Genomic DNA, 26,471 nt, shown 5'->3' on the forward strand with positions numbered 1-26,471 from the left:
ACAAGTTTACACCCTGATGAAGGTAAAACGTTCTTCCATTACGTCAACCAGTGTTGTTTTTTATAATTTTGGAAATTCACCAAATGAAAACCAACCAGCGACAGAACAGTGATTTGACAGGAAAATGACATGTTACATCATTTATAGTAATAAACACGCATTTAACACGGTAACATTTCACAGTGTAAAAAGTGAATTTTTCAACAGAACAAAAAGTCTTTTGGGAATGTCCATCTTTTTAACCACACTCAGATGTGCAGCATCCACTGTCCAGCATCATTGGTTTTGAGCAATGTGAACAACTGTCCCTCATTTACATTTACATTTACATTTAGCAGACGCTTTTATCCAAAGCGACTTACAAGTGAGGTACGGTTTAGATTAAACTGTCTGCATCTTCTGCTCCGGCTGTTTGTTTGTTTGTTTGTTTGTTTGTTTGTTGATTGATTGCAGATAAAATCCAGTTATAGCTTCATCCGAGTCATCTGAAAATTCTCCATCTCTGCCAAACCAGACAGAATGAAGCAGGGTTCATGGTCCCCACAGCAGAACCTGGACTGAGACACTCCTTCACAGCTGTCCAATGAATGAAGATCCTCAGTGTGTGGTCCACAAAACAACATGTTCCAAGTTTGAATTCCAGAGTAAATGTAGCATCAGTACAGTGACGTCTGGGTGAGATAATGATTCAGTCTGTAGATCAGCTGCAGCAACATATTTACTTTGTAGCACAATGCTGGAAATTCCCCTGGATGTTTTTTCTATACACTGCAAAGACAATGTTCCAGAATCAAAACGGATTAGAACTGGATTCATGAACACATTTACTCTGCAGTGTCCGAAACACTGGCTGCATGTTTGTATCTGGGTTGTCTTGTATGAATGACGTTTATTTTCAAAGTGAACCTACAGCACAGTTGTGAAAACCTCACACAGTGTAGATCAGTGAGACCGTCCTCAGTCAGGGACATTTCAGTGAACATGCTGCTGTCTTACCTTGTACTGCAAAGATGTGTCTATAATATGCTGTCCTGCAATGAGAGGTTCCTTTTTATCAAATATGGATATAAGAGTGGGATAAATAATGATGAGATGTTTGCTACTGTAAATACAGTGAAATGCATTAATAACAGTGAAGACACTTTAAAACATACCTGATTTTCTGCACTTTGTTCTCCTTCTGTAATAAAAACATTACCAGTAAAAAATCTAATAAAATCAACAACTTAATGATTTGACTGATCATATTTTTTTAATCACAAAATTTTTTTGTTTTTACCTTTTTTTGATTTCCTCCTTTTCTTGTAGAGAATAAATATAACTGCACCGGGAAGTAAAATGACCACAAATAAAAAAACAACAGCTCCCATCACAATTCCTGTGTGGATCAAATTGTTCTTTTCACATTCAGCATCAGCTGAAGCAGTTCCTGCCTTTATCAGCTGAAGATTCTTTAAGTCACATCTGGAATGACAGGACATTTACAGAAATATGTAGGACACCATGAGGTCACTGCAGTAGGAAGAAAATCAGGTGTCAGTGGCTGATGTGAAGCTTCACTCACTGTGTGTGTGGTTGACAAACTGGAAATGTTCCATCTGAAAATGTTCCATTAGTGCAGGCAGAGCACTCAGTGTCTGAGGAGGATGTTCCTGTGCAAAGACAAATCACATACAGACACATTATGAAGGTTTACTGTTACTGTTTGATACATTAAAATGATCCAAATCTCATTAACATCAGAGCCCTGAGCACATTTGTTCTTTTTCAGAGAACTTTGATTTTGCCTGATCTTTAGGGGAAAGTTTCTTGTATGAATGATTTGATAAACAAGTATGTATTGATATTGTGTATCATGTGTAATCATGTGAAACGGATGATATTGATTGTATAACATGAACAAAATGCTTGCATACTCATCTGCAGTCATTATTTTCTGTGTAAACCATGTGGTTTTATGTTCACAAAGAGCATCTGAGAAAATGACCAACAGATGGGACACATCACTAAAGTGTCCGGTTATCAGTGAATTCCCCTTTTATTTTTCACATGAGAACAGTTAGTCACTTCTTGAATATGTGAGCATTTCTTATCATTTCAGAATTTAACTGGTTTTCTGTGCTTTAATCTGTTAAAAGCATGTTTCATTATTTGTGGCTACACGTTGATCTGAGAGTCCAACTGCTCTAAAGTGTTTTCTACAAATTATTCTTGGTGCTTCACTTGCTCAGATCCAGCTGTGACTAATGAACAAGTTTAAATCTGTTCAGTTTGGTGAACTTTGGTTCTTTCTCCACATAAAAACCAACCTTTTCTGCTGATGTACTGTCCTGGTTCACAGCTTTTGTGTCTGTGTGCTCTCGCACACGTGTCCTCTGTGGAGTCCACACAGTAAAATCCCTCCAGTGGTTCACAAACTGCATCTGATGTTGTTGTACATGATGTTTTTATCTTCAAACCAGAATCTGTGAACACATAGATGTTACAGTACATGTGGAAATGCAGGATTTCTGAGATGATCTTTCTGACGTCTTTGGGAAATGTGATACAATAGAGTGGAGAGTAAAACTGCCTGTTTGTACAATCATGCAAAAGTTATTACCCCGTCTTTTTTTTTCAGTCATTGAACCACTGACCACAGGGTCAGTGTGGTTTTATTTTTAAATTCATCACAGCAGCTTGAAAATGTTGTCTCCTCTTGTTAGTGACTGGTCTCTGTCTGCCTCTGTGTTTTATTATTTAGTTTCCCAATACCTGACAGTGTAACGTCACCTACTTTAGCTGGAATGTTCTCTGCTCTCAGCAGTCAGTCGTTCATAGACTCACAAGGAAAATTAGGAGAATATAAGTACTTGTAGTAATAACCCTACTTAAAGTACTGCCTTTAAATCTATGGTTAGACTTAGTAAATATTAATAATTACAAAAGATTAACAAACTGTACCTGCATTGCAGTTTGTGCAGCTTAAACAATATTTAAATCCAGTGGGCTGATTCATAAATGTTCCCTTCAAGCAGGACAGACAAGAAGTACTTCTGTCCTCTTTGCAGTCAATTTTAACTCGACTTCCTGTTGTAAAGAAAACCAACAATTAATAAAATATCACTGACATTTTCTCATTGAAATGTCCCTTTAACATTCAGTTGGATCTTACCAACAGGACACATGGGACAACACTGGTTTCCTATCTGATACTCTGCTCGATGACATGTGAGAGAATGTCCACTGAAGATGTTCATCACCAGTATCTGTGGAAAAAGAGAAGAAGGTTTTTATCTCTGACCTCTGTCTGATACTTGTTATGAACGATGACACTGTCACAGAGAAAACACGTCGAGCTGTTAAAGTACAACAACAAGTGAAAGAGGAGCTGAGTGGATGAAGATGCTGATTGAAGCAAAGAGAGGAAAGAGATCTGAAGGGACAGGATGAAGGTAGGTAGGACTGAAGAAGTGTGTTTTTATGCTGGATGCACTTCCTGTTGCAACCCTCCCATTTTTGTCCGGGACCAATGCTGTACCACTGATTCACCAGAGCACCAGTTAATCACCATCTCCAATAGGATAAAATATGCAGCGTTTATTGTATTTACTGTTTTAATTTGTTATAAGTTTACGTAGGTTTATTACAACATTACACACTGTAAACACACAAATATAAGACATTTGTCCTTGATCATAAACAGATTTAAATGCTAACTCACTAAGTTCTTCTTTACACTTCCTCTTCCTTTTTGTCTTTTTCAGTCCAGGTGATACTACACAACCTCTATGATGTTCAGGTGTGTGGAAGCCAGTTAGTGTTTAATGTTCATGCTGAACAATCAAAGTGTTTTTCAGAAGCAATGATGAATTAAAACATGTCTGTACTTTTCAGCATTCATGGTTCCATCAGTTCAGACACTATCACCAACACCACTGGCAGAAATGCAGCACAAACCATGGCCAAGCTGCCATGCAGCTGATCTGACCACCAGGAGCAACTCAGGGTTAAATGTTCTGCTCAAGGACACTTTGACATATGACAGGAGGAACCAGGAATCAATCCACAAACCCACAGTTGACCTCCTGAGTTTTAGTTCCAAGTCTAGTATAGAGACTTAGAAATGTAAAAATAACACACAGGTCTCTGCTGTAAGATCTAACAGCCACCAGATGTCACTGTCCTCCATTTGTTACCAGTGACTACAAAGTATTCAGTTTAGTTATTGAAGCTTTATCTGAACTAGTCCAGAGTCTGAACCAATCCACATCCAGATTGTCCTGAAGGTTTGCGTATTTGTTTCAGTGTCCAACATAGTAATTCTATGTATTTATTCAGCACCATATCCCAACAGAAACCATCTTAAAGCACTTTCCATATGAAGGTGAAGACCTTACAGAATCTGTATGAATATGATCAAAACTCCCTTTAACAGAAGAAACAAGGAACAGAACCAGGCTCAGGGTGAACGTCAATCTGCCTCAATCGATGGGGTGAGTGGACAGAAAAGAAAGAAGCAACAGACGAAACCCAGGTTGGTAGAAGCAGTAAGTTCACAGTGAAAACACACAGCTCCAAAGCTGGAGACACCTGCACAAATGTACAGAGACAGAGAGAGAGATGTGGACAGAGAGGGGGACAGAGAGGGAGACGGAGAGGGAGACAAGAGACAGAGAGGGAGGCAGAGAGACAGAGTCAGAGAAGGAGACAGAAATACAGACACAGACAGAGAGGGAGGCAGAGGGAGACAGAGAGGGAGACAGAGAGGGACAGACAGAGAGGGAGACAGAGAGGGAGACAGAGAGGGACAGACAGAGAGGGAGAGAGAGAGACGGAGACAGAGAGGGAGACAGAGAAACAGAGACAGAGAGGGAGACAGAGAGGGAGACAGGGAGGGAGACAGAGAGACGGAGGCAGAGAGGGAGACAGGGAGGGAGACAGAGAGACGGAGACAGAGAGGGAGACAGAGAGACAGAAAGAGAGACAGAAAGAGACAGACAGAGAGAAAGAGACAGAGAGACAGAAAGAGACAGACAGAGAGAAAGAGACAGAGAGACAGACAGACAGACAGAAAGAGAGACAGACAGAGAGACAGAAAGAGACAGACAGAGACAGAGAGACAGAAAGAGACAGACAGAGAGACAGAGACAGAGAAGGAGACAGAGAGGGAGAGAGAGAGACAGACAGAGAGGGAGGCAGAGAGGGAGACAGAGAAGGAGAGAGAGAGACAGAGACAGAGACAGAGAGACAGACAGAAAGACAGACAAAGAGACAGAGACAGGGAGAGAGACAGAGTGGGAGACAGAGAGGGAGACAGAGAGGGAGGCAGAGAGACAGAGGCAGAGAGGGAGACAGAGGGGGAGGACAGAGAGGGAGAGAGAGGTGGACAGAGAGGTGGACAGAGAGGGGGACAGAGAGGGAGACAGAGAGAGAGAGAAGGAGACAGAGAGGGAGAGAGAAAGACAGAGAGGGAGACAGAGTATGAGACAGAGGGAGACAGAAAGACAGACAGACAGAGAGGCAGAGAGAGACAGAGACAGAGAGACAGACAGAGAGACAGACAGAGAGACAGACAGAGAGACAGACAGACAGGGAAACAGAGAGTGAGACAGAGAGACAGAAAGAGAGAGACAGAGAGACAGACAGAGAGACAGACAAAGAGACAGACAGAAAGACAGACAGAGAGACAGACAGAGAGACAGAAAGAGAGAGACAGAGAGACAGACAAAGAGACAGACAGAAAGACAGACAGACAGCTACAGCAGAAAGAAGAGACAAACCTGATGTCATGTAACTGTGACATATCAGTTAGAGAACAGAGGAAGTGATGTTTCCTTCTCTGATCTATAGTCTAGAAGTATTTTCATTAGTTCCACTAAATATTAATGGACATTATTAGTTCAGATCAGATGTTATTGTGGATTTAAGTATTTTAACTTCATGGCTGATACTGTTTGAATGTATGATTTCATGTGACTTTAAATTATCATTTTATTTTCATAACATTGTAAATTAGTGTGATTTCTGTGGCGACACTGAACTACAATAATTGTTATGAATATTTGTATGATTTGTTTTTTGCATTGTCGTCTATGATAATAATCTTCACACAGCTATATCTCCATAACTACAACCTCTGTGTACAGCTGCCCCATGATGAAATGCTGATGTGAGATTCTGACTGATGGACGACACAGACTGTGGGAGGATGTGGAGGTAAAATAACTTAAAACAATGTGAACCAAACCACAGATATGTCTCCACCCGCTCCACTAACATGAAGTTATGGTGGTATATGTGATAGATTTGTCAGGATATTGTTGCACTTCCTGTCCCTGGACTTTTATTTTGTGGCCCCTTTTCCTTACTTCCTGTCCCTGGTTCTGTTCACCCAGCTTTACCCTCGTTCAATTCAATTCAATTCAACTTTATATACTTATATAGCGCCAATTTACAACAAAGTCATCTCAAGGCACTTCACAGAATAAAGTCCAGACTACACAAGTATGTAGAAGCAACCCAACAAATCCCCCTTGAGCAAGCCCTAGGCAACAGTGGAGAGGAAAAACTCCCTTTAATGGGAGAAACCTCCAGCAGAACCAGGCTCAGGGTGGGCGGCCATCTGCCTTGACCGGTTGGGGTGAGTGGAAAGTGGAGAAAGAAAAGAAAAGAGCAACGAAAAGCAACAACAAAACAACAAAAAGCAACAACAAAGCATTGTACAGGTATTAGGACACAGAATTAATGGTATACAGTGGTGACAAATAAATGTATAGAGAAAAGCTAGTTAGGGTTGAGTGAGCAGTTTAACTATAAGCTTTATCAAAAAGGAAAGTTTTAAGCCTAGTCTTAAAAGTAGAGAGGGTGTCTGCTCCCCGAATTTGGATTGGAAGCTGGTTCCACAGGAGAGGAGCTTGATAGCTAAAGGCTCTGCCTCCCATTCTACTTTTGCAAACTCTGGGAACCACAAGTAGGCCAGTATTTTGGGATCGAAGTGGTCTAATCGGGCGATACAGAACTATGAGATCTTTTAAAAATGATGGAGCTTGACCATTAAGAGCTTTGGATGTAAGAAGCAGGGTTTTGAACTCTATTCTAAATTTTATGGGAAGCCAATGAAGAGAAGTTAGTGAAGGTGAAATATGATCTCTCTTTCCTAATCCAGTCAGCACTCTTGCTGCAGCATTTTGGATTAATTGAAGGCTTTTTAGGCAGTTATTAGGACACCCCAGAAGTAGGGAATTACAGTAGTCCAACCTAGAAGTAACAAACGCATGGACCAGTTTTTCGGCATCACTTTGAGACAGGATGCTTCTAATTTTAGCAATGTTCCGTAGGTGGAAGAAGGCTGTTCTAGAGATTTGTCTTATATGTGACGTAAAAGCCAAATCGTTTTCCCTCATTGTTTGCACCTGTTCCACCCTCTATTTAAGTTCAGTCTTCCCTTCACTCCCCTGCCAGATCTTTGTCGTTGTCAATGTGGTCTCTGCCATCGTGGTTACTGTCTTCCTCGTTGTCATTATTATCCTCACCAACCCCACAGTAGACTCTGGACTTTTGGTAAAGCCTGAAACTTATGTTTCTTGAACTCTTGGGAGATCCGGACTCTAGGATCTTGGACTTTGGTATCCTGGACTCGTGTTTCCTTTGTGGTTTTGGTCTGATTTTGCCTTTTGTTTAATTCAGTATTTTGGTCTAGTCCCTAGTTTTCTCCGCTTCAGTTTGCCAGTGCTTTATGTTGAGTTTGTTTGTGACTGCCTCCCCTTAGTCCTTGTGTGTATGGGCTCCCCCAACTCTTTTACTTTGGTATTGTTCCCTTCCAGTGTGTTTAAGTTGTGCTTCGTTTTACTTTATTCATTATTACGTGTTATCCTTTGTTCAGTAGTTCGTCCATTGATATTTCTTAGTCCCCTTAGCCTTACCCTTGTGTTTACCCACTTTAGTGGTTTAACGTTTATCTGTGCCTTATTTATTCAGTAGCCTGTTAGTTCTTTCATTTCCAAGTCTAACTTGTCCCCTGAGCCTTAGCTGTGTTTATTCTGGTAATTCTGTTCCCCTCTTGTGTTCAAGTTAACTCCTTTCGTGTGCTGGTCCTGTTCACCATTTACATCTCTGTCAATAAAAGCCCCTTATTTGCGATCCCTCTTACAGTCTCTTCACTTGGGTCCTCCCTTAACCTAAACGTGACAAGATTAGCATCAGTGGGGAAGATTTCTGAGTATGAGTATCAGTAAACAAGGCTCGTACAGCAAACAGTATTTGGTTTTTACACAGACTTTTCTGATTCTTTCTCTTTCATTTCAGCTAAAGTAATAATGAAAGAGAAACTAATGAATTCTGCTGGATTCTGACCATCAATTGTCTCCATGAGTCTCAGATTAAAGATCACAGAGCTTAATGCATCAGACTTTGACCTGCTGATCTGTGATGATTAACAAAAATAAACTGAACACAGCAGTAACACAGTGAGGAAACAACCACAATGATCTGCAGCACAAGTTTTCAAACCACCAGAAATAAGAAGTTTCACCTATGTCAACATTTCTCTGGTCACTTTTTAGAAAACCTGTGCTACATTTCACCAACACAGTTTTTCCCTCAGTGAAGCTGCTGAAGTCTCTGAACAAAAAGCTTCAATTTCTCAGTTTAATTTTGACTCTAAAGTTATTTAATATGAACGAATCTGAATCAGGATATAATCAGGGTGTGTGTGTGTGTGTTGATGGGTAAAAAAGAAGAAACACTGTAAAGTGATTTGGACAGAAACACTACATAAGCAGAACATGATATGAAAAAGCTTTACTAAACAGAAATGGAGAGAAGGAGCAACAAAGGACTTAAAACATGAAGACGAGCAACAACAAGCAGTTTTACCAACAAATGTGTGACTGTCAGAGACGTCCTCCAAGTCCTTTTATAGAGCAGGGACATGTTTGGTTGGTTTTGTGGGCTGAAAAGACCATTTCACTGAAAATTTGTTGTTATCCAAAAACAAGAAGAACATCTGGAAAGAAAAAGAAATCATGCATTTTAAATGTTCACTAAACATTTGGGTCAGTGGACGATGACATCAAGAACAAACTTGGCCTCTTTGGTTAAAATAGAAACAAGAAGTAAAGTAAATAAGTTGATATTAATACTGTATGTCACACAGCTCAGCACTGCTTAAAAGTGACTTAATGCACATCACTGTATATTTGGCTCCAGCTTTGGTTATTAGTGGGGACATGGGACAAGACCCTCAAATATCAGACAGATGTGAGATGATTTGTGAATATTCCTCAAAAATATTCTGGGATCTTTTATATCTGAGCCTCCATGGACTCATGAGATGAAATCTTTGTTCTTTATAACATGTAACATTTGTGATGCTCAAATCAAACTGTCCAGAGTTCAGGAGCAGGACCAAACCTCAAACCTCCGTGGGTGACTGCCTTACCAACTGAGCTACAGCCGCCCCAAACACTAACCTGATCTATTTTTTTCACACCTTCCTCTGCTTAACTTTCTCTCCATTCTCTTGTTTCCGTGGGGGCTGGGAGGGTCTGCTGCACATGGAACAAGAGCAGAGCCTGTCCAAGTCCCCCTGGCCCAGCAGCTCACATCTTCAGCAGATGCTGCTCCCACATTTGATCCTCAGTAAACTCTTTGTAACAGATGTGAGTGTGGGGTCGTTGCTCATTAAAACACAACTTTGGTGTGGAGCCTCATGTGAAGCAGAATTTACTGAGAAGGCCGAGTCTGTGTGTGTGTGCAGATTCATTCAGGTGCCTTTAGTTCTAGAAAGAGGCCGTTTTAATGGTCTCTGAGGGACAAAGTCTTTGTCTGATTGAGACTGAAGTCACTTTATTCTCTATGGTTCCTTAACTGGGATTGAAGGGTTGTGCTTTTTGTAAAATGCTTCAAGTTGTGTTGTGGCTTTTTGTGTCTCTTAATGCTGCACCTGTGTTGTCAAATTCTTATTTTTGTATTTGCAAAAATTCTTTGCTCACGTGGGCTAAAAACGGAACTATTAAAAACGACTTGTTTCTCCATCTCTGCCTCCATCCTCTGTACAATCTGCACCGACTGATAACAGCTTTTGCAACGTGTCTCTTAATGCTGCACATGTGTTATCACATTTTTGAATTTGCATGAGTTTAGTCAAATAGCAGCTGTTAGCTCTGTTTCACTGTAGAGAAAATACCAATGTGATGTTCATGTTTAAGTTTGTAGTTATGAAACAGGTGTAACTATATTTATGATTCCTTATAAGCTCATGTGGGCTAAAAACTTAACTATTAAAAACTTTTAAAAATGTTTCTCCATCTCTGCCGCCATCCTCTGTACAATCTGCACCGACTGATAACAGCTTTTTGCAGCGGTGCAGTAAAGACGGACGCGATCTGACGATTAGAAACCAACGATGTGGCGACGTTTGTTCACATAAAGACTGAGTCTCTGGACTAGATGGAGTTTTTCTTTTCAAACTAAGATACTTAATACTGCATTCGGGTCTTTCTCGCTGTCCTGTTGGTCTCTGTTTTACTCATTTATAGAAGAGAAACTAAGACGTTTATTTCGCTGCAAAGTCTCCGGAAACAGTTTTTTCTGTACTACAATAATACACGTATACTTAGTAGTACACGAGTATCCACCAGTATCATACTGATGTACTGATGTACTGGTTTTGGTCTTTGACGGACTGATAATAAAAATCCATCCACTCACCGTCGACAGGTAGAAACAGAATCCGCTGAGCAGGTTCCCGTCACTGGGCGCAGAGACGTTAGAGTGGCCTTGGAAACAGGAACGACATCTTTCAAGTAGCTGAGAAATAAACGCGCCGTCTTCATCTACAGTTAGAAACAAGTTTGATGATCAGCGATGAAACCTCCACTCGAAGCTTTGGTAACCAGAGCGAGTTCCTGTGTGAAACTGAAACTGTGGGTGTGTGTGTGTGTTATATGTGAAGCCACAAACTTGACAAACACTATGACTCAATCAAGTCGCTAGTTAACAAGTTAAAATTTGGAAAAATTTTCATGCTAAAATAGTCAATAGATGACTGTGTTATAAATATCAGGTCACAATCACATGACAACATATTTAAAAAGGGGAGATAATGAACAACCTATGAAATGTGGAGTAGGAGGTACTTTCCAGATGTCAGTTCAAGATGTAGTTCACTGGTTTTCAATGATTAAAGTCTCTTTACAAAGATAAAACCACAGTGCGACTCAGTAACTAATGTTTTAAATGGTTTAAAAACTGGAAGGACGGTTTTTACAGCTTAAATTCTCTGATATTTCAGATACAATTATTGCGTAAAAACACTGTGATAAAGTTTGATTATGCTGTATTTTAATTTTATTTACATTTAATTTGAATAATGTACATTTTTGACCAGTTTACAAGAATTAGTTTTTTGGATCAAGGCAAGAAAAACAAACCAAGAAAGTGACAACAAATAATTTGTTACGGTTTAAACCAAATCTTGATATAAGTGCAGTGAAGCTTTAGTGCAAATCCTGCACAAACTTCACTTTTTGTTTTTTTTTTGGTCCTTTCAGCTTCTCCCTCACCTTCAGAGCTGCCAGTGTATAATTAGTCCAAATGTTAATTTGGCACAGTTTTTACTTCAGATGACCTTCCTGATGCAACCCTCCCCAATTTCTACTGAGCTGGGGACCTGAACTGCACGGCTGGCGATTGGGAATGGGCCACTGGGGGTCAACAAGGGCGACCTCGGTGTGGGGTCCCGAGACCACAGAAAATGGGAGGGTGTAAAATGGGAGGGTTGCAGCAGGAAGGTCATCTGGTGTAAAAACTGCCAAATTAACGACACTGGCTTGTGCCCCCTTATGATGCATTCAGGGAGCATCTGTTCTATGATTTGTATTTGTACATAAAGACGTGTTAGAGTCTTCAAGTTACTGACGCTGAGACGTTATGATCTATTTCAGACAAAGAAAGACGTGAAATGCTACAGGAAACTGCACAGAGCTGTGTACTAGAAATAAAGTGCAGTTTTAATCCTCCTGTGTTGCTGGGAAACTTATTTCTCTGTAGTGTGAAACTGTATCTTTCCTGAGCTGAGAAATAAATGAAGCCATCTGACTTGTCTGCAGCAGCTTACTGAACGTTTCACTGAATAAAGTATCAGTAATAAAACCAAAAAGAGCCCAGATGTTTGTCTTTTAATCAAACCACAAAGTCCAAAGCAGCTGTGATGAAGCGCTCGTCCTAAACCTGCACTGAAGATACAAACTGCATGAAATTAATGCAAAGATTCTGCAGTCGAAGTCTTTTGGCTGAAAGAAATTTTTAAATGTAAACTCATCAGGCATTTATGCCCGAGACAGAGAGAGAACATGATTTTCTGATGATGTCAACTGACAGCAAACAGCACAAACTGCACAGCTTCACATCTCTGTTGTCAGTAAAGTGTCAGTTACTTAGAAACTCTCTGTACTGTAACATGTTCACTGACTTCTAGTTTAAATATGAAAAACCTGGAGACAAAAACAAACATGGAAATATTCAAAAAATAATACCACTATTATTTTATGTTAGTGGCTCAAACCTGAATGAAACAAATCACTTGAGTGAAGACAAAGCAAAAACACTTTTTATCGTGTGTTATTTATAATGCAACCGCAAGGGGGCACAAGCCAGTGTCTTCTTGTGCCAGTCCCAAGTCTGGATAAATGCAGAGGGTTGTGGCAGGAAGGGCATCCAACGTAAAACACATGCCAAATCAAACATGCGAATCGTGACAAAGACTTCCATACCGGATCGGTCGGGGCCCGGGTTAACAACGACCGCCACCGGTGCTGTTGACCTACAGGGTACCGGTGGAAATTGGACTACTGTTGGTCGAAGACGAAGAAGAAGAGGAGGAAGGTGTGTTCATAGGCAGAGAGAGAAGAGGAAAGCTAAGAATGTAGGACTGACAGTAGGGACTTTGAATGTTGGTACTATGACAGGGAAGGCTAGGGAGTTGATCGACATGATGCAGAGAAGGAAGGTGGACATACTGTGTGTCCAGGAGACCAGGTGGAAAGGTAGCAAGGCTAGAAGCTTAGGAGCAGGGTTTAAGTTGTTTTACCATGGGTCAGATAGGAGGAGAAATGGAGTAGGAGTTATATTGAAAGAGGATTTTGTGAGGAATGTTCTAGAGGTGAAAAGAGTATCAGACAGGTTGATGAGTCTGAAGCTGGAAGTTGAAGGGGTGATGTTCAATGTTGTGAGTGGTTATGCCCCACAGGTAGGATGTGAGTTAGAAGAGAAGGAGAAATTCTGGAGTGAGTTAGATGAAGTGATGCAGAGCATCCCCAGAGGTGAGAGAGTTGTCATTGGTGCAGATTTCAATGGGCATGTAGGTGAAGGGAACAGAGGTGATGAGACTGTTATGGGCAGGTTTGGTGTTCAGGACAGGAACGCAGAAGGTCAGATGGTGGTTGACTTTGCAAAGAGGATGGAAATGGCTGTAGTAAACACTTTCTTTCAGAAGAGGCAGGAACATAGGGTGACGTACAAGAGCGGAGGGAGAAGCACTCAGGTAGACTACATCTTGTGTAGACGTTGTAATCTGAAAGAGATCAGTGACTGTAAAGCATTGGTAGGGGAGAGTGTAGCCAGACAACACAGGATGGTGGTGTGTAAAATGATGCTGGTGGTGAGGAAGATAAGGAGGACTAAGGCAGAGCAGAGGACGAAGTGGTGGAAGTTGAAAAAGGAAGAATGTCGTTTAGTTTTCAGGGAGGAGCTGAGACAGACTCTGGGTGGTTTGGAGGTGCTTCCAGATGACTGGACTACTACAGCTAATTTGATCAGGGAGACAGGTAGGAGGGTACTCGGTGTGTCATCTGGAAAGAGGAAAGCGGACAAGGAGACTTGGTGGTGGAACGAGGAAGTTCAGGAGTGTATACAGAGAAAGAGGTTAGCTAAGAAGAAGTGGGACACTGAGAGGACTGAAGAGAGTAGACAGGAGTACAGGGAGATACAGCGTAAGGTGAAGATAGAGGTGGCAAAGGCCAAACAAAGAGCATATGAGGACTTGTATGATAGGTTGGACACTAAGGAGGGAGAAGTGGATTTGTACAGGTTGGCCAGACAAAGAGATAGAGATGGAAAGGATGTGCAGCAGGTTAGTGTGATTAAAGATAAGGATGGAAATGTATTGACAGGTGCCAGGAGTGTGATGGGAAGATGGAAGGAGTACTTTGAAGAGTTGATGAATGAGGAAAATGAAAGGGAACGAAGAGTAGAAGAGGTGACTGGTGTGGAGCAGGAAGTAGCAAAGATTAGTAAGAGTGAAGTGAGGAGGACATTGAAGAGGATGAAGAGCGGAAAGGCAGTTGGTCCTGATGACATACCTGTGGAGGTATGGAAGTGTCTAGGAGAGGTGGCAGTAGAGTTTTTGACTAGTTTGTTTAACAAGATCTTGGAGAGTGAGAGGATGCCAGAGGACTGGAGGAAAAGTGTACTGGTACCAATTTTTAAGAACAAGGGAGATGTGCAGAGCTGTGGCAACTACAGAGGAATAAAGCTGATGAGTCACACAATGAAGTTGTGGGAAAGAGTAGTGGAAGCTCGGCTAAGGGCAGAGGTGAACATTTGTGAGCAGCAATATGGTTTCATGCCTAGAAAGAGTACAACAGATGCAGTATTTGCTTTGAGGATGCTGATGGAGAAGTACAGAGAAGGTCATAGGGAGTTGCTTTGTGTCTTCGTAGATTTAGAAAAAGCGTATGACAGGGTGCCGAGAGAGGAGCTGTGGTATTGTATGAGGACGTCTGGAGTGGCAGAGAAGTATGTTAGAGTGGTGCAGGACATGTATGAGAGCTGTAAGACAGTGGTGAGGTGCTGTAGGTGTGACAGAGGAGTTCAAGGTGGAGGTGGGTCTGCATCAAGGATCGGCTTTGAGCCCCTTCTTGTTTGCTCTGGTGATGGACAGACTGACAGATGAGGTTAGACAGGAATCTCCCTGGACTATGATGTTTGCAGATGACATTGTTATTTGTAGTGAGAACAGGGAGCAGGTGGAGGAAAATCTAGAGAGATGGAGGTCTGCTCTGGAAAACAGAGGAATGAAGCTTAGCCGCAGCAAGACAGAATACATGTGTGTCAATGAGAGGGACCCAGGTGGAATGGTGAGGTTACAGGGAGCAGAGGTGAAGAAGGTGCAGGACTTTAAGTACTTAGGGTCAACGGTTCAGAGCAACGGTGAGTGTGGAAAAGAGGTGAAGAGGCGAGTGCAGGCAGGTTGGAACGGTTGGAGAAAAGTGTCAGGTGTGTTGTGTGATAAAAGAGTATCAGCGAGAATGAAAGGAAAGGTGTTGAAGACGGTGGTGAGACCAGCAATGTTGTCCGCCTTAGAGACAGTGGCACTGAAGAAAAGACAGGAGGCAGAGCTGGAGGTAGCAGAGCTTAAGATGTTGAGGTTCTCTTTGGGAGTGACGAGGATGGACAGGATCAGGAACGAGTACATCAGAGGGACAGCTCATGTTAGATGTTTTGGAGATAAAGTCAGAGAGGCCAGATTGAGGTGGTTTGGACATGTTCAGAGGAGAAACTGTGAATATATCGGTAGAAGGATGCTGAGGTTGGAGCTGCCAGGCAGGAGGTCTAGAGGAAGACCAAAGAGGAGATTTATGGATGTAGTGAGGGAGGACATGAAGTTAGTTGGTGTGAGTGAAGAGGATGCAGAGGACAGAGTTAGATGGAGGCACATGATTCGCTGTGGCGACCCCTGAAAGGGAGCAGCCGAAAGGAAAAGAAGAAGAAGATCGTGTGTTATTTATATTCCTCAGTCCAACTCTGTCCTGTTTAACACACAAAGGTCTTTGGTTGTTTGTGCAGATTCAAACACAAACACCATGATTTTAACATGATGATGTTATTTTCTGCTCATTGCTGCCTGCTCTGTTTAAACACACGTACACTTGTGATTTCTGACCATTTCAATAGTGATACAGAGAAGAGAAAGTGTCACTTTGACCATTCAAACAGTCTCATATCATAGTTTCATATCTTACATCTGTTTCCATACTGAGCTTTGTGGCATCAAGTAACACAACAGTCTTTCTGTCTTTAGTTCTTTAGACACAAAGTTGGCAAAACTGTGTGAAATTCAGTTAAACTCACTGTGTTTATTTCATTTTAAGTTTGCAGCCTGACTGACATTGACATTTATTAGACTTTATCGAGCTCCCTCTGATGGCACAGAGGCTTTAAACACCTAGAGACACACTTGTGGAGTTTTAGTAAAAGTCACATTTGTACAGGTTTCAATTCAGTGTCTCGTTCTTTCTACAACACTGACATAGAAACAGAAATGTTACATCAACAGATGAACAGTGGAGACTATCACTAACATTTATTCAAGTTATATCTAATCCTTATGATCATGTCCTGGAAGCTTCAGATTGTGTAATAGCATGTAGATTATTTTTATTCATCTAATCAAATTAAAATACATTAAAATAAATTTTTTTACATATATACTGAAGGTCTCTGAGTATCAGGTGATGAGAACTGACATTTGTACCTGAACTGTGAGTCCACTCACACTTCCCTGTAAAAACTAGATGTTTCCCTAAACACTTCATAAAGTGAAGTCTGGTCCAGTTGTTAAAACCCCAGAAGGGAAGCAACTTTAAAGTGACACAAAAACTAAACTAAAAGTTCCAATTTACTGGGTCGAGTGCATAAAAACAACAAGACACAATGAATTAATTGGAGAACAGGTCCACAGAAGCACCAGTCAAAATGTAGCACAATAATCACAATTTGTTCAATATTGATATAATCCAGGTTCTTAGTTTGTCTCAACACTGTGGACTGAAGCAGGGACAGTGTCCCAGCAGCAGCAGCAGCAGCAGCAGCAGCAGCACTGATGGTGCAGGTTTCATCCCCAGCAGGATTCAGCCAGAACAGGCCAAGAGGTCTCTGAGTATTAAACTGTAGAAACATCCAGAGATGTGGACGAGAACATGTGAGTCACACAGAACATAAGAAGGATTTAGTGGGAATATGCACGTGAACGTCTGGACTGTGTCTCATGATTCTGGGTGTTTTAATATCTGATGAAAAGCAGCTACTGGTCAGCAGGTCCCCACATGCTGAAGGAGAACTTAGTGAAATCACATGCTGAAGTAAAATCACGAGTAGACTCGGTGGGTTTTCCCTGCTCAAACCTGAAGTAGAATTTCACTCAGTTGAAACATTTACCGTTTCATGTTGCTGCTGTAAATTCATAAACAGATTTGAATTGTTCACCAACTGGTTCGCATTCACTCGTCACTACTACAATAAATAGATATGACTTAAAGAAAATGCACAAACAGCACACGCACACACACACACACACACACACACACACACACACACACACACACACAGCCAAGATGCTGATGCAACTACTTCAATCACTAATAGTTAAAATGAAGTTTCATCAGTTTTCTCAGTCAGGTTATCGCATCCTTTATTTCATCTTTATACCATTAACCTTGATATTTCTATGATTGTATGAGCAAAACTGTGAACTTTTTAATTTATGTTGCTTGCGGCATGAATACATATTAATACATATTATACTTAAGATGAGCCAAGTTTTGTTTCATTTATTTTCATTTGTAATTAGCTTTTTGTGATTTGCTGATATAATTAGCTGTGGAAACTGGAATTTAATAAAACTGAGTATTTTAACTTTACAACATATTCTGGAGTTTATTCTTTTTCAGACTCCTGCCTCTACTATTATTTGTCCATTAAACTCTGAACCTTCACTGACTCCTTTCATACCATCAAGAACACACAGTCCGACACTTGGAACATAATAAAATCATATTAAAATTCATCCCCCTTCATCAACACACTGACCCATCTGAAGAAAATGTTAAAATTCTAAAACATTAATTCAAGAATCAAACAAACAACAAAGTGTTTATCTGTTCTTTCAAATCAGAAATAAATAAACACCTGTTTTTTTTATTACTATAACTAGTGTCTCTGCGCAAGACCCTGAACCCCTAACAGCTCTTTCCCCTCCCCAGCTGTGCAGTGCTGGTCCAAGCCCAGTAGAAATTGGGGAGGGTTGCTTCAGGAAGAGCATCCGGCGTAAAAACTGCCCAATCAACATGCGGACAATTAACTCATGGGATAAACCGAAAGGACATAAAAAAACTAGCAAAAATGAAAATATGTGTTGGTTTATTTATATCTTGATACCAATAAATAATTTCAAAACTCTATCACTGCAAATAATATTGTGCGACTCTTTAAATGCATGTTCAAAATGACTTTGTTAAAGTCATAACTTGTTCAACTCCACAGGGCCTTTCCCTGAGTCTGAATGTAACATTTTATAAATGATTCAACTTGTTTGAAGTATTTAGTTTTTGGGGCAGACCCATCACGTGCTGTGAGTTTGTGGGAATAAACTTTGGCAATAACAGGTTTTATTTTAGCATCTTTAATTTACAAGAATCTCAGTACAAGCAAACAATGGCCATCAACAATAAAAGTTATAATAAGGACAATCAAATTTAAAACAATAGATAAAATATTAAAAGCATAAAATAAACATTTACATAATAATACAAGCAAACATTTCAGAAACAATAAATCATACAGTAAGGATGAAAACATGTTCCTACCTGTAAGTGGTAGAATATTAAAATTGTTTTTGTTCAGTTTAAAAAGATTCCAGAGTGTTTATATAATAGAGACAAGAAAATTATCCCAAAGTGGAGCTGGATATGAAAAGGCTCCTCCACCAGCTGAACTTGACGACTGAGTGGAACAAAGAAATCCAACAGCTCTGAGAGATTTGCTGATGCCAAACAAATGAAAATCTTGCATGTTATTTGAAAACTCTTAAAATCAGAACTGATCTTTATAAGATGCCTATGGAGTGATGCGAGGATGGGTGGTAAGAATCCTAGCTGCAGATTCTGAAGCATCTGGAGATTTCTAATGCTCGCTTATGATGAACCTGACAGCAGTATATTGCAATAATCCAGCCCGGATGTTACAAATGCCTGAATCAATGACTCAGTGCTACTGAAGGACAAGAAAGACCTAAGTGAAAAAGAGCAGTGTGGTGAAATCCTTAATATGTCGATTTAAGGAGAGAGCAGCATCAAAACCGTAACTTTATCTTTGTGTGAAACAACAAGATTTTCATAGTTTAGTATAAATTGATCAGTCAAATATCTGCTTCTAGCTCAGCTGAAAGTAATATGTTATCAGGTCAAACAGGCTTCCAATGTATCTATTCCAGAGCCACCATCAACCTTCACAGGGACATACAGCAGGGTGTCATCAGCATAACAATGAAAATTCACCCTACACACACACACACACACACACACACACACTCTCTCTCTCTCTCTCTCTTCATTCCAGCAGAGAAAAACATGGAGCTGGTTTGAACTGATAACACACATAGTTCAGCAATGGAGACAGGAAGAGTAGAAAAACTGGGAAGAAGAGTTAGAGTGAAGTTACAGTTAGTTTAGATCCTCTTTGACTGTCACTGTGTGGACATCCAGACCATCTCCAGAGATCTCTGTTGTAATGGGGGGGGGGGGGGTTTGAATAAACAGGCTTTTCTCAGACTTTACTAAGTTTTGAGTGATTGTTCCTCATCAGCGGAACCCGGAGAAGCTGGGCTTCAACAGACAACCACACTGTAACACTGTGACTGAAATGATGCCAGTAACACATGTTGTAATTCAGCATCTGACTTTGTGATCCAGAAGAATTCAATCAAATTTAAATGTGATGGTCTGAAACACAAAATCATATCTGTCCTGTTCCAGTTTCCTGTCATTCTCAGACACAACCAGATGTCCTCACATTGTCCTCATATTGTGCTCACATTGTCCTCACATTGTCCTCATATTGTCCAGGCCCCTGACTCTTCTCCTTTTTTTTTTTGCACGTCCTGCTCCGTCCTTGCTCCTGTTGCCTCTTGCCACTGTCTTCTCACTGGCTTCTCCTCCTCTTCATTCCTGCCTGCTGTTACCTGCCTCAGTCGGTCGGTGATTTGGCACAGTTGATGTCATTTTGTCTTTTTCTGTCTTTCTATTTAGAAACAGTACACTAACATACTGTCTCTGATATTTATCAGAGACAGTATGTTAGTGTACTGTTGGCATGGAAATGTATCACATAGATGTGTGTCAGTACTCGGTCTGTCTAATATTACAACCTCCACATCGTTCACACAAAGATGAATCATCTGTGACCACTGCAGACTCAGAAATGATTCATTAAGAAGAAGCATCTGTCTGTAAATGTTCCTTCTTTTCACCTTTTTCTTCTGCATGTATTTCTACATGTTTGTCAGTCATCTGTAAATCTCTTTGGATTCCGTGAACATCAATGACCAGAGCTCATACAGTCACTGTCTGCTGTTACTCTCATCTGATTAACCTTAATAAACACAATCGTACATTTCTTTTTGAGACAGCAACCAAACTCATTCATACTCCTCATCATTTGGTGCCTAAGATTTTCTTAAATGTCAAATATAAAATGTACGTTATTAGATTTCAGATAAATTCCTCCTCATCTCATTCAGTTCATTTTACACTATGATGAACTTTCAATCTGTTTTACTAGAATAACTAAGTTTGTCTCAGCTAGTTATATCTTCAAAACCTCTAATATGTTTGATCCGTTACCATCTAATCTTTCCAAACTGCTTTGGCCAATTCTGGGTCCTGCAGTGCTGAATATACTCAAACTTAAAACCCACTTTTAGCCCAACTTTGATTAAAATATCTCGTGCGCCTTTGATTTAGTGCATTTATTTACATGTAATTAGTTTTATCTTTTACTTTCTTTATTTGCTTGTAATTTTTAATGTTTTATTTATCGTATTTAATTTATTTGTTTTATCAATATTTTTTATCAAACCACATCTTGATCCAGAACAGCTAAATAACTGGCGTCCAGTTTCCAATCTTACATTTCTTTTTCAAAAGTTGTGTCACATTAACTACTATCCCATTCACACTTGTTTTCTTTTATTAATGATGAATAATATGCTGTTCTGGCATCACAGAGCTTTTTTATACATAAACTGTTTTCCCAGAGTAAATACGATTCTTGTAAACGAGGTCTAAGCTGTGACTAAAACAGTGAGTGGGTTTATTTACATTTTGGGAAAAACCAATTGAATCTAATAATGAATTGAACAGTGTTGAGTCAGTTACTGTCAGCATCTACATGAATGTTAAAGTCACCAGCTATAATGACTTTATCTGTACTAAGAACTAAATCAGATAGAAAATCAGAAAATTCAATCATTAACTTTTGCTCTTAGATCTTTCATACAATACATCTTTCTAATAGGACTTTGACTGGCTACTTAACTACTGAGAGAAACAGATATTATTACTGTGTTTGAACAAATGCATTGTTTTTTATATCTGTTCTTTAAAGCAGCTTTTTTACGTGGTTTTAAATAAGTTTTATCAGCCCTGGATTTTACTGAATGGTAGTGGCTTCGAAGAATGAACTTATCTTTTGATTTCATTTAGGATTTTAATCTGTCAATATTTTTATCTAAATTTACTTTGTTTTATTGTGTTTTTTTGTTAATTATCATTTTTATTTATTTATATCTTCAGTCTTTTATTTGTGGGCATTAGTCTCACTGTCTGATTGCCCTCATTTTGTTTGTCAAATTTTTATGAATAATATGATTATTTTATTTTAAATGCTCTTGTTTAGTGAAAATAATTATCACTGTTTTGACCTTTTTATCAATCATTATTAAAGCGCTTTAAATTGCAGGAATATGTACAAAAGCTGCTGTATAAATAAAGTTTTGATTTGAAAACCTGGCATAATTGATAGAACTGTGTGTGTGTGTGTGTGTGTGTGTGTGTGTGTGTGTGTGTGTGTGTGTGTGTGTGTGTGTGTGTAATAGATAACTTGTCCTGTAAATGTCTACTCCCTCAAATAAAATGACTGTTGAAGCAAACTATTGTTCTATATTATATCAGTAACCTACTTGCTTATGCACCTGCTAAAGTTCACTTATTATAAAAGCATTTATTATAAGTTCATCTTCAACCAACATCACACTCTTAAAGATTAAAATTCCACAAGTCATAGAGTCGTCATGAATTTTCCTAGTGTGGGATGGAAATTCGGTTTATAGTCATATGTGAATGTAAAGCAGAAAGTCTGCAGGCGTGTTTACTTTTATCTCCCACAGTTACAGGAAGCTACCTGCTAAAAACCATAAACCTCGTTTCAAAGACAAATTCATTCAAATAAAACTTGAGTAAAAATTTAAACTGCAACAAGTAATTTTGGGTGAATTCTCTAATATTGATTCGACTATAATTAGACAAAACTTAGATAAAACTTAAAAGAAATAATAATAATAATAATAATAATAATAATAATAATAATACTTAATAAAATATTCCAAGCAGCTTTTTAGAGTTGGTTGAACTTCTTGGTCTGTGGAGTTGGAAAACAGCTTTGCTGATTGACTTGCTAAGAATAAGCTCTGCAATGTCATGTCAGACGCTACGGATCTAATTGGTCCCAGTCATGTCTATGACCAGCTCTGGTCTCTGATTGATTGAAAATATTTTGAGATAGAGAGCACATTAGTTTTTGACCATGTTTATGTACCACGGCTTTTTGATGGGTTTCATTTTTACTTTGTACTTCAAGAAGAAAGTTTCAGTAAATGTAAGAAACAAAGAAAATGGAGTAATGGAGTTTTTACTGAAGCACATGTCAGCTACATGCTCAGACTCTGTTTAACGTGGGCACTGAAAAAAACGTTGATGGAACCACAGTAACATTAATCAAAACCTAAGCTCATTAAGGATATGAAGAATACGGATGTATTTTACTTTAAAAACGAAGGGGATTATGGAAAGAAATTTCTTTCTTACTGAGGATCAAAATAAACGTGGGCTTTCATCTCCGTCTACAGGAATAAGCGTAAGAGAGTGTGAGTAAGCTTCCTGTCCTGTTGGGCTTGAGACGTCAAATGAGTAAGTTGGAAAGTTTGTGTTTGTCAACTGCGGTTACGTATAACACCACTGTGTAAATGGAAGCTGCAGCCACAAGAGGCCAAAGCCCACAGCAAAGGTAATGGAAGGAAAAGTGAGCTCAGCTCACTCGTAAAAGGAAGGAAATAAAATCTCTTAAGGATGAAGTAAATGGAAAACTAACTAAAGAAGACGTCTTATCGTCTGTGGGAAATCCTTTGGAGAACATAAAGTGCTTAATGCAGAAATGTTGCTTCTTCTTGGAGATGAAGACAAAGATAATCAGAGTAACTGGTATATGCCCAAGTGTTTGGGATTGGAGAACTTTGTTTAAGAAACAGAAGACTGGATTGAAATGGTGATGGATGAAGATGATGTGCAGCCAACATCTCAGAGGACATCGGTCGCACATACGGACAAAGAAGAACCGTTCAGTGAACAGAGATTTGTCACAAACATCTGGTGCAAGTTCTGCTCGTTTGAAGCTGGGAGGAAAAAAAGCGTGAAGAAAAAGAAACAAGAAGTAGAAATGGAGAAGACCTGCTTAAAGGCACGTAAAGAAGTCCAGCTTGCTGCATCAGAAGCCCAGATGAAGGTTTGTGCAGACGCTGAAGATGGCATAAATAATTATTAAGAGACAAAGCGACGGCCTGAAGCAGGTGTAATGAGACACAGCAAGTGATGCCTTGTGCCAGTTCAGCAGCATCTAGAAACCAGTCACAGCCTGAAGTCATGTCTGACTGACTGACTGTAAATGAATGCGCCAAAATGGTTCGATCCCAGGTCCTGGCTATATGTCGAAGTGTCCCTGGGAAACAAACTGAACCCCCAACAGACCATCTCCATCCCCAGCTGTGCAGTGCCGGTCAAAGCCCGGTAGAAATTGGGGAGGGTTGCGCTGAACTCATGGGATAAGATGAAAGGACAAAAAAAACAAAAAAACCCACCACCACCACCAACAACTAGTAAATCAGCAAAATGTGTCGAAACTCCCACAGAGAGAAGTTACCGCTCATTTATACGAGCATTTGAGATGGACGACCTGAGCAGGCTTCCATTTAAACTGAAGCATGTGAAATCCAAACAAGAACTGGGAAAAGAGCCAGGTTTTCTGACCTGGTGGGTTTTATCAACTAGTAAAAGTCAGTAATAACTCACAATTTGGCGATATTTTGGATGCCAGCTTTGTTGGAGGACACGGAGATGCTGAACAAACAAGACAGAAGAAGCATGACGCAGTCAAACCTGATGGGTTTAAAGCTCAAGGAGCCATGTTTTAGAATGTTGTGAGAAGAGAAAAGAGCCGGATCCCAAAGACACAATCAGATTTGTAACATCCAAAGGTCTCTGCTTTAGCTGCCTCACACAGTTCATCTCAGTAAAGACTGGATTAAGAGAAGCTCAGCAAAACATCAGAGCATCTTGCATGTGAAGAAAGAAGTGTCAGCTCTGACTGAATGAAAAAAGGAACACAGAAGTTACCAGAACATAAAAGCTGTAGAGATACTGAGGCAGGTAATAGAGAAGCTCTAGAAGGTCCAGAAGAAGGGACAAGCTCATCCAGGTCTCTGCATCCTTAGATCAGGAAAACACAGCAACGTTGTGCACAGAGGAGGTTAAGCAGCAGCTTAGTATAAGAGGAACCACAATGGGAACAGAGAACAGGAGAGAACTACTCCTCTTTCAGATACAGAAGTATGTTTTAAGTGGACAGACACCACATTAACACTCTTCTGAGTTAATCGTGCTCTCACTTTACTCCATCTGTCTCTGTCTCAGCACCATAAACTCAATCGGTTAAAAAGTCTGCACATATTTTGGAGACAGTTGGTCTTTTCGATCAAAGATAAGCTGTAAACAGGAAATGTGGGCAGGATGTCAACGTGCAACAGAGGCCACCAGGTGTTTTCAGAGCTCGTATGTTGTGATGACAGGATCTAGTCTGTTTGTCTCTAAAGCATCAATTATTATTTCCAAATAACCTTTTTCTAAGGTTTGATCTGATTCACCTTTTCTTACAACCATAAAATACCTCTAAACTCAACTTACTATTAAAATATATTTCAGTTTCCATGTGTCCATGTTTATACAGTAACAATAAAATGGTGCCAGCTAGTGGACAACGTGTGAATATGTCATTTATTTTTTAATTTGGGAGATTGACCCAGTCCTGTGAGTGTAAGTTTGGACATATGAATATTATTAGTTTTAACATTTAATGTAAATCTCATTCACACTGTAAAATAAAATAACAGCATCTGGTTATGTATTGTGTAATTTAATATAAATTTTGTTTTAATTATGTTCATCACATCAAATGTTTAGTAGATTACATGTTAGACCTGATAATTGAGTGTTTAACATGTAGATTTGCTAACGGCACCATCCATTTTGAAATCTTCATACCGTTTCTTCTTGGGCATATTATTTGTGGATAAGTTGTGTCTTTTACCTCCAGGCTGAACAGAATTCAGCTGTGAGACTTTAACAAAGAGAAGCGAACACATCACACCTGTTTTAGCTTCTTTACACTGGCTCCTAGTAAGTTTTTAGAATTGATTTTAAGGTCTTTAATATCAAACTTTTTATTTTTACAAGTGCTTTAAAAATAAAGATTATTTTATTTATTTAAAAGAAATCACCAAAAGAAATGTTTCCTTTCATTGTGTTGCTTATGAAAGAAATACATCATTGTATGTTCAAACACCGTAAAGTCACTGACTGCTACAGTTGCAATGCAGTTCAACGGCTGCAATGTGGCAGCAGATGGCACAAACCTGAGACACAGACACAGAAAACTGAGTAAACCCAATGTAGGAGAACATCAATTTGAACTAACTCTAAGAGTCATTTTGGTGAAATAATGCAGAGGGCAACAGACTGATCAACAGCAAAACATATTTGAGAAGCTATAAACAGCAAAGGTGACATTTAAGTTTTACACAATTTATATTTATGTGAATGATTTCAACCAATCAGCTAATTGGTAAAACAATCCTTAGAGCCCTAAACTAAACTTTCTGTTGTCTTCAATGGGAAAAAGGATCCACTGTCAGAAATCTCTTCTTCTCTTTCAACATTTGACACAGCCCAAGTTCATTTCGTTTATCCAGATCAATAAAGTTAGACTCGGGGAACTAGATGTGCTTTTGGTGCACAGGAACTTTGTAAACAATTCTTATAACTGCTAGAGGATTTTACAGTTTTTTGTTTGGTCTGAAAGCTCCTCAAGTTGAGTTGAGCACTGCTACAGGCTCCAGATAGATTAATAAGTCCAGTAGCTAAGGTGGGAAGTAATTACAAAATGTGTCAGATGTCTTAATACTGTAAACGCAGGTAAATGTCTATGATGAAAACTGATTTGCTTTTGCTACAGTTTGGACGATGCATGTTTAAGACTAATGTACGTTGTAGTTTCAAATGGCTTTTCCCATCTCAACCAATACCTACAAAGATAGAGAAATAGAAATT

At 39.6% G+C, this 26,471-nt stretch overlaps 1 protein-coding gene across 2 annotated transcripts; it reads right to left on the reverse strand.

The window, feature by feature from the left end:
- Positions 1 to 125: 125 nt before the first annotated feature.
- On the reverse strand, positions 126 to 26,252 carry LOC137139746 (tumor necrosis factor receptor superfamily member 14-like). Of its 2 annotated transcripts, XM_067527437.1 has the most exons (10): positions 10,693 to 11,016; positions 8,857 to 8,986; positions 3,155 to 3,248; positions 2,944 to 3,069; positions 2,310 to 2,465; positions 1,565 to 1,652; positions 1,280 to 1,464; positions 1,155 to 1,180; positions 997 to 1,031; positions 126 to 768 (listed from the first exon to the last, which is right to left on the reverse strand). In XM_067527437.1, exons 2-9 carry the CDS (start codon positions 8,911 to 8,913, stop codon positions 1,017 to 1,019), a joined length of 747 nt encoding a protein of 248 aa, XP_067383538.1. In that variant the 5' UTR covers positions 8,914 to 8,986; positions 10,693 to 11,016; the 3' UTR covers positions 126 to 768; positions 997 to 1,016. The 2 variants fall into 2 exon arrangements, with proteins under 2 accessions (XP_067383538.1, XP_067383537.1); XM_067527436.1 differs by lacking the exons at positions 8,857 to 8,986; positions 10,693 to 11,016 and adding an exon at positions 24,483 to 26,252.
- Positions 26,253 to 26,471: the final 219 nt, after the last annotated feature.

This window comes from Channa argus, chromosome 13 (genome assembly GCF_033026475.1).
Source record: "Channa argus isolate prfri chromosome 13, Channa argus male v1.0, whole genome shotgun sequence".
Classification (NCBI taxonomy): Eukaryota; Metazoa; Chordata; class Actinopteri; order Anabantiformes; family Channidae; genus Channa; species Channa argus.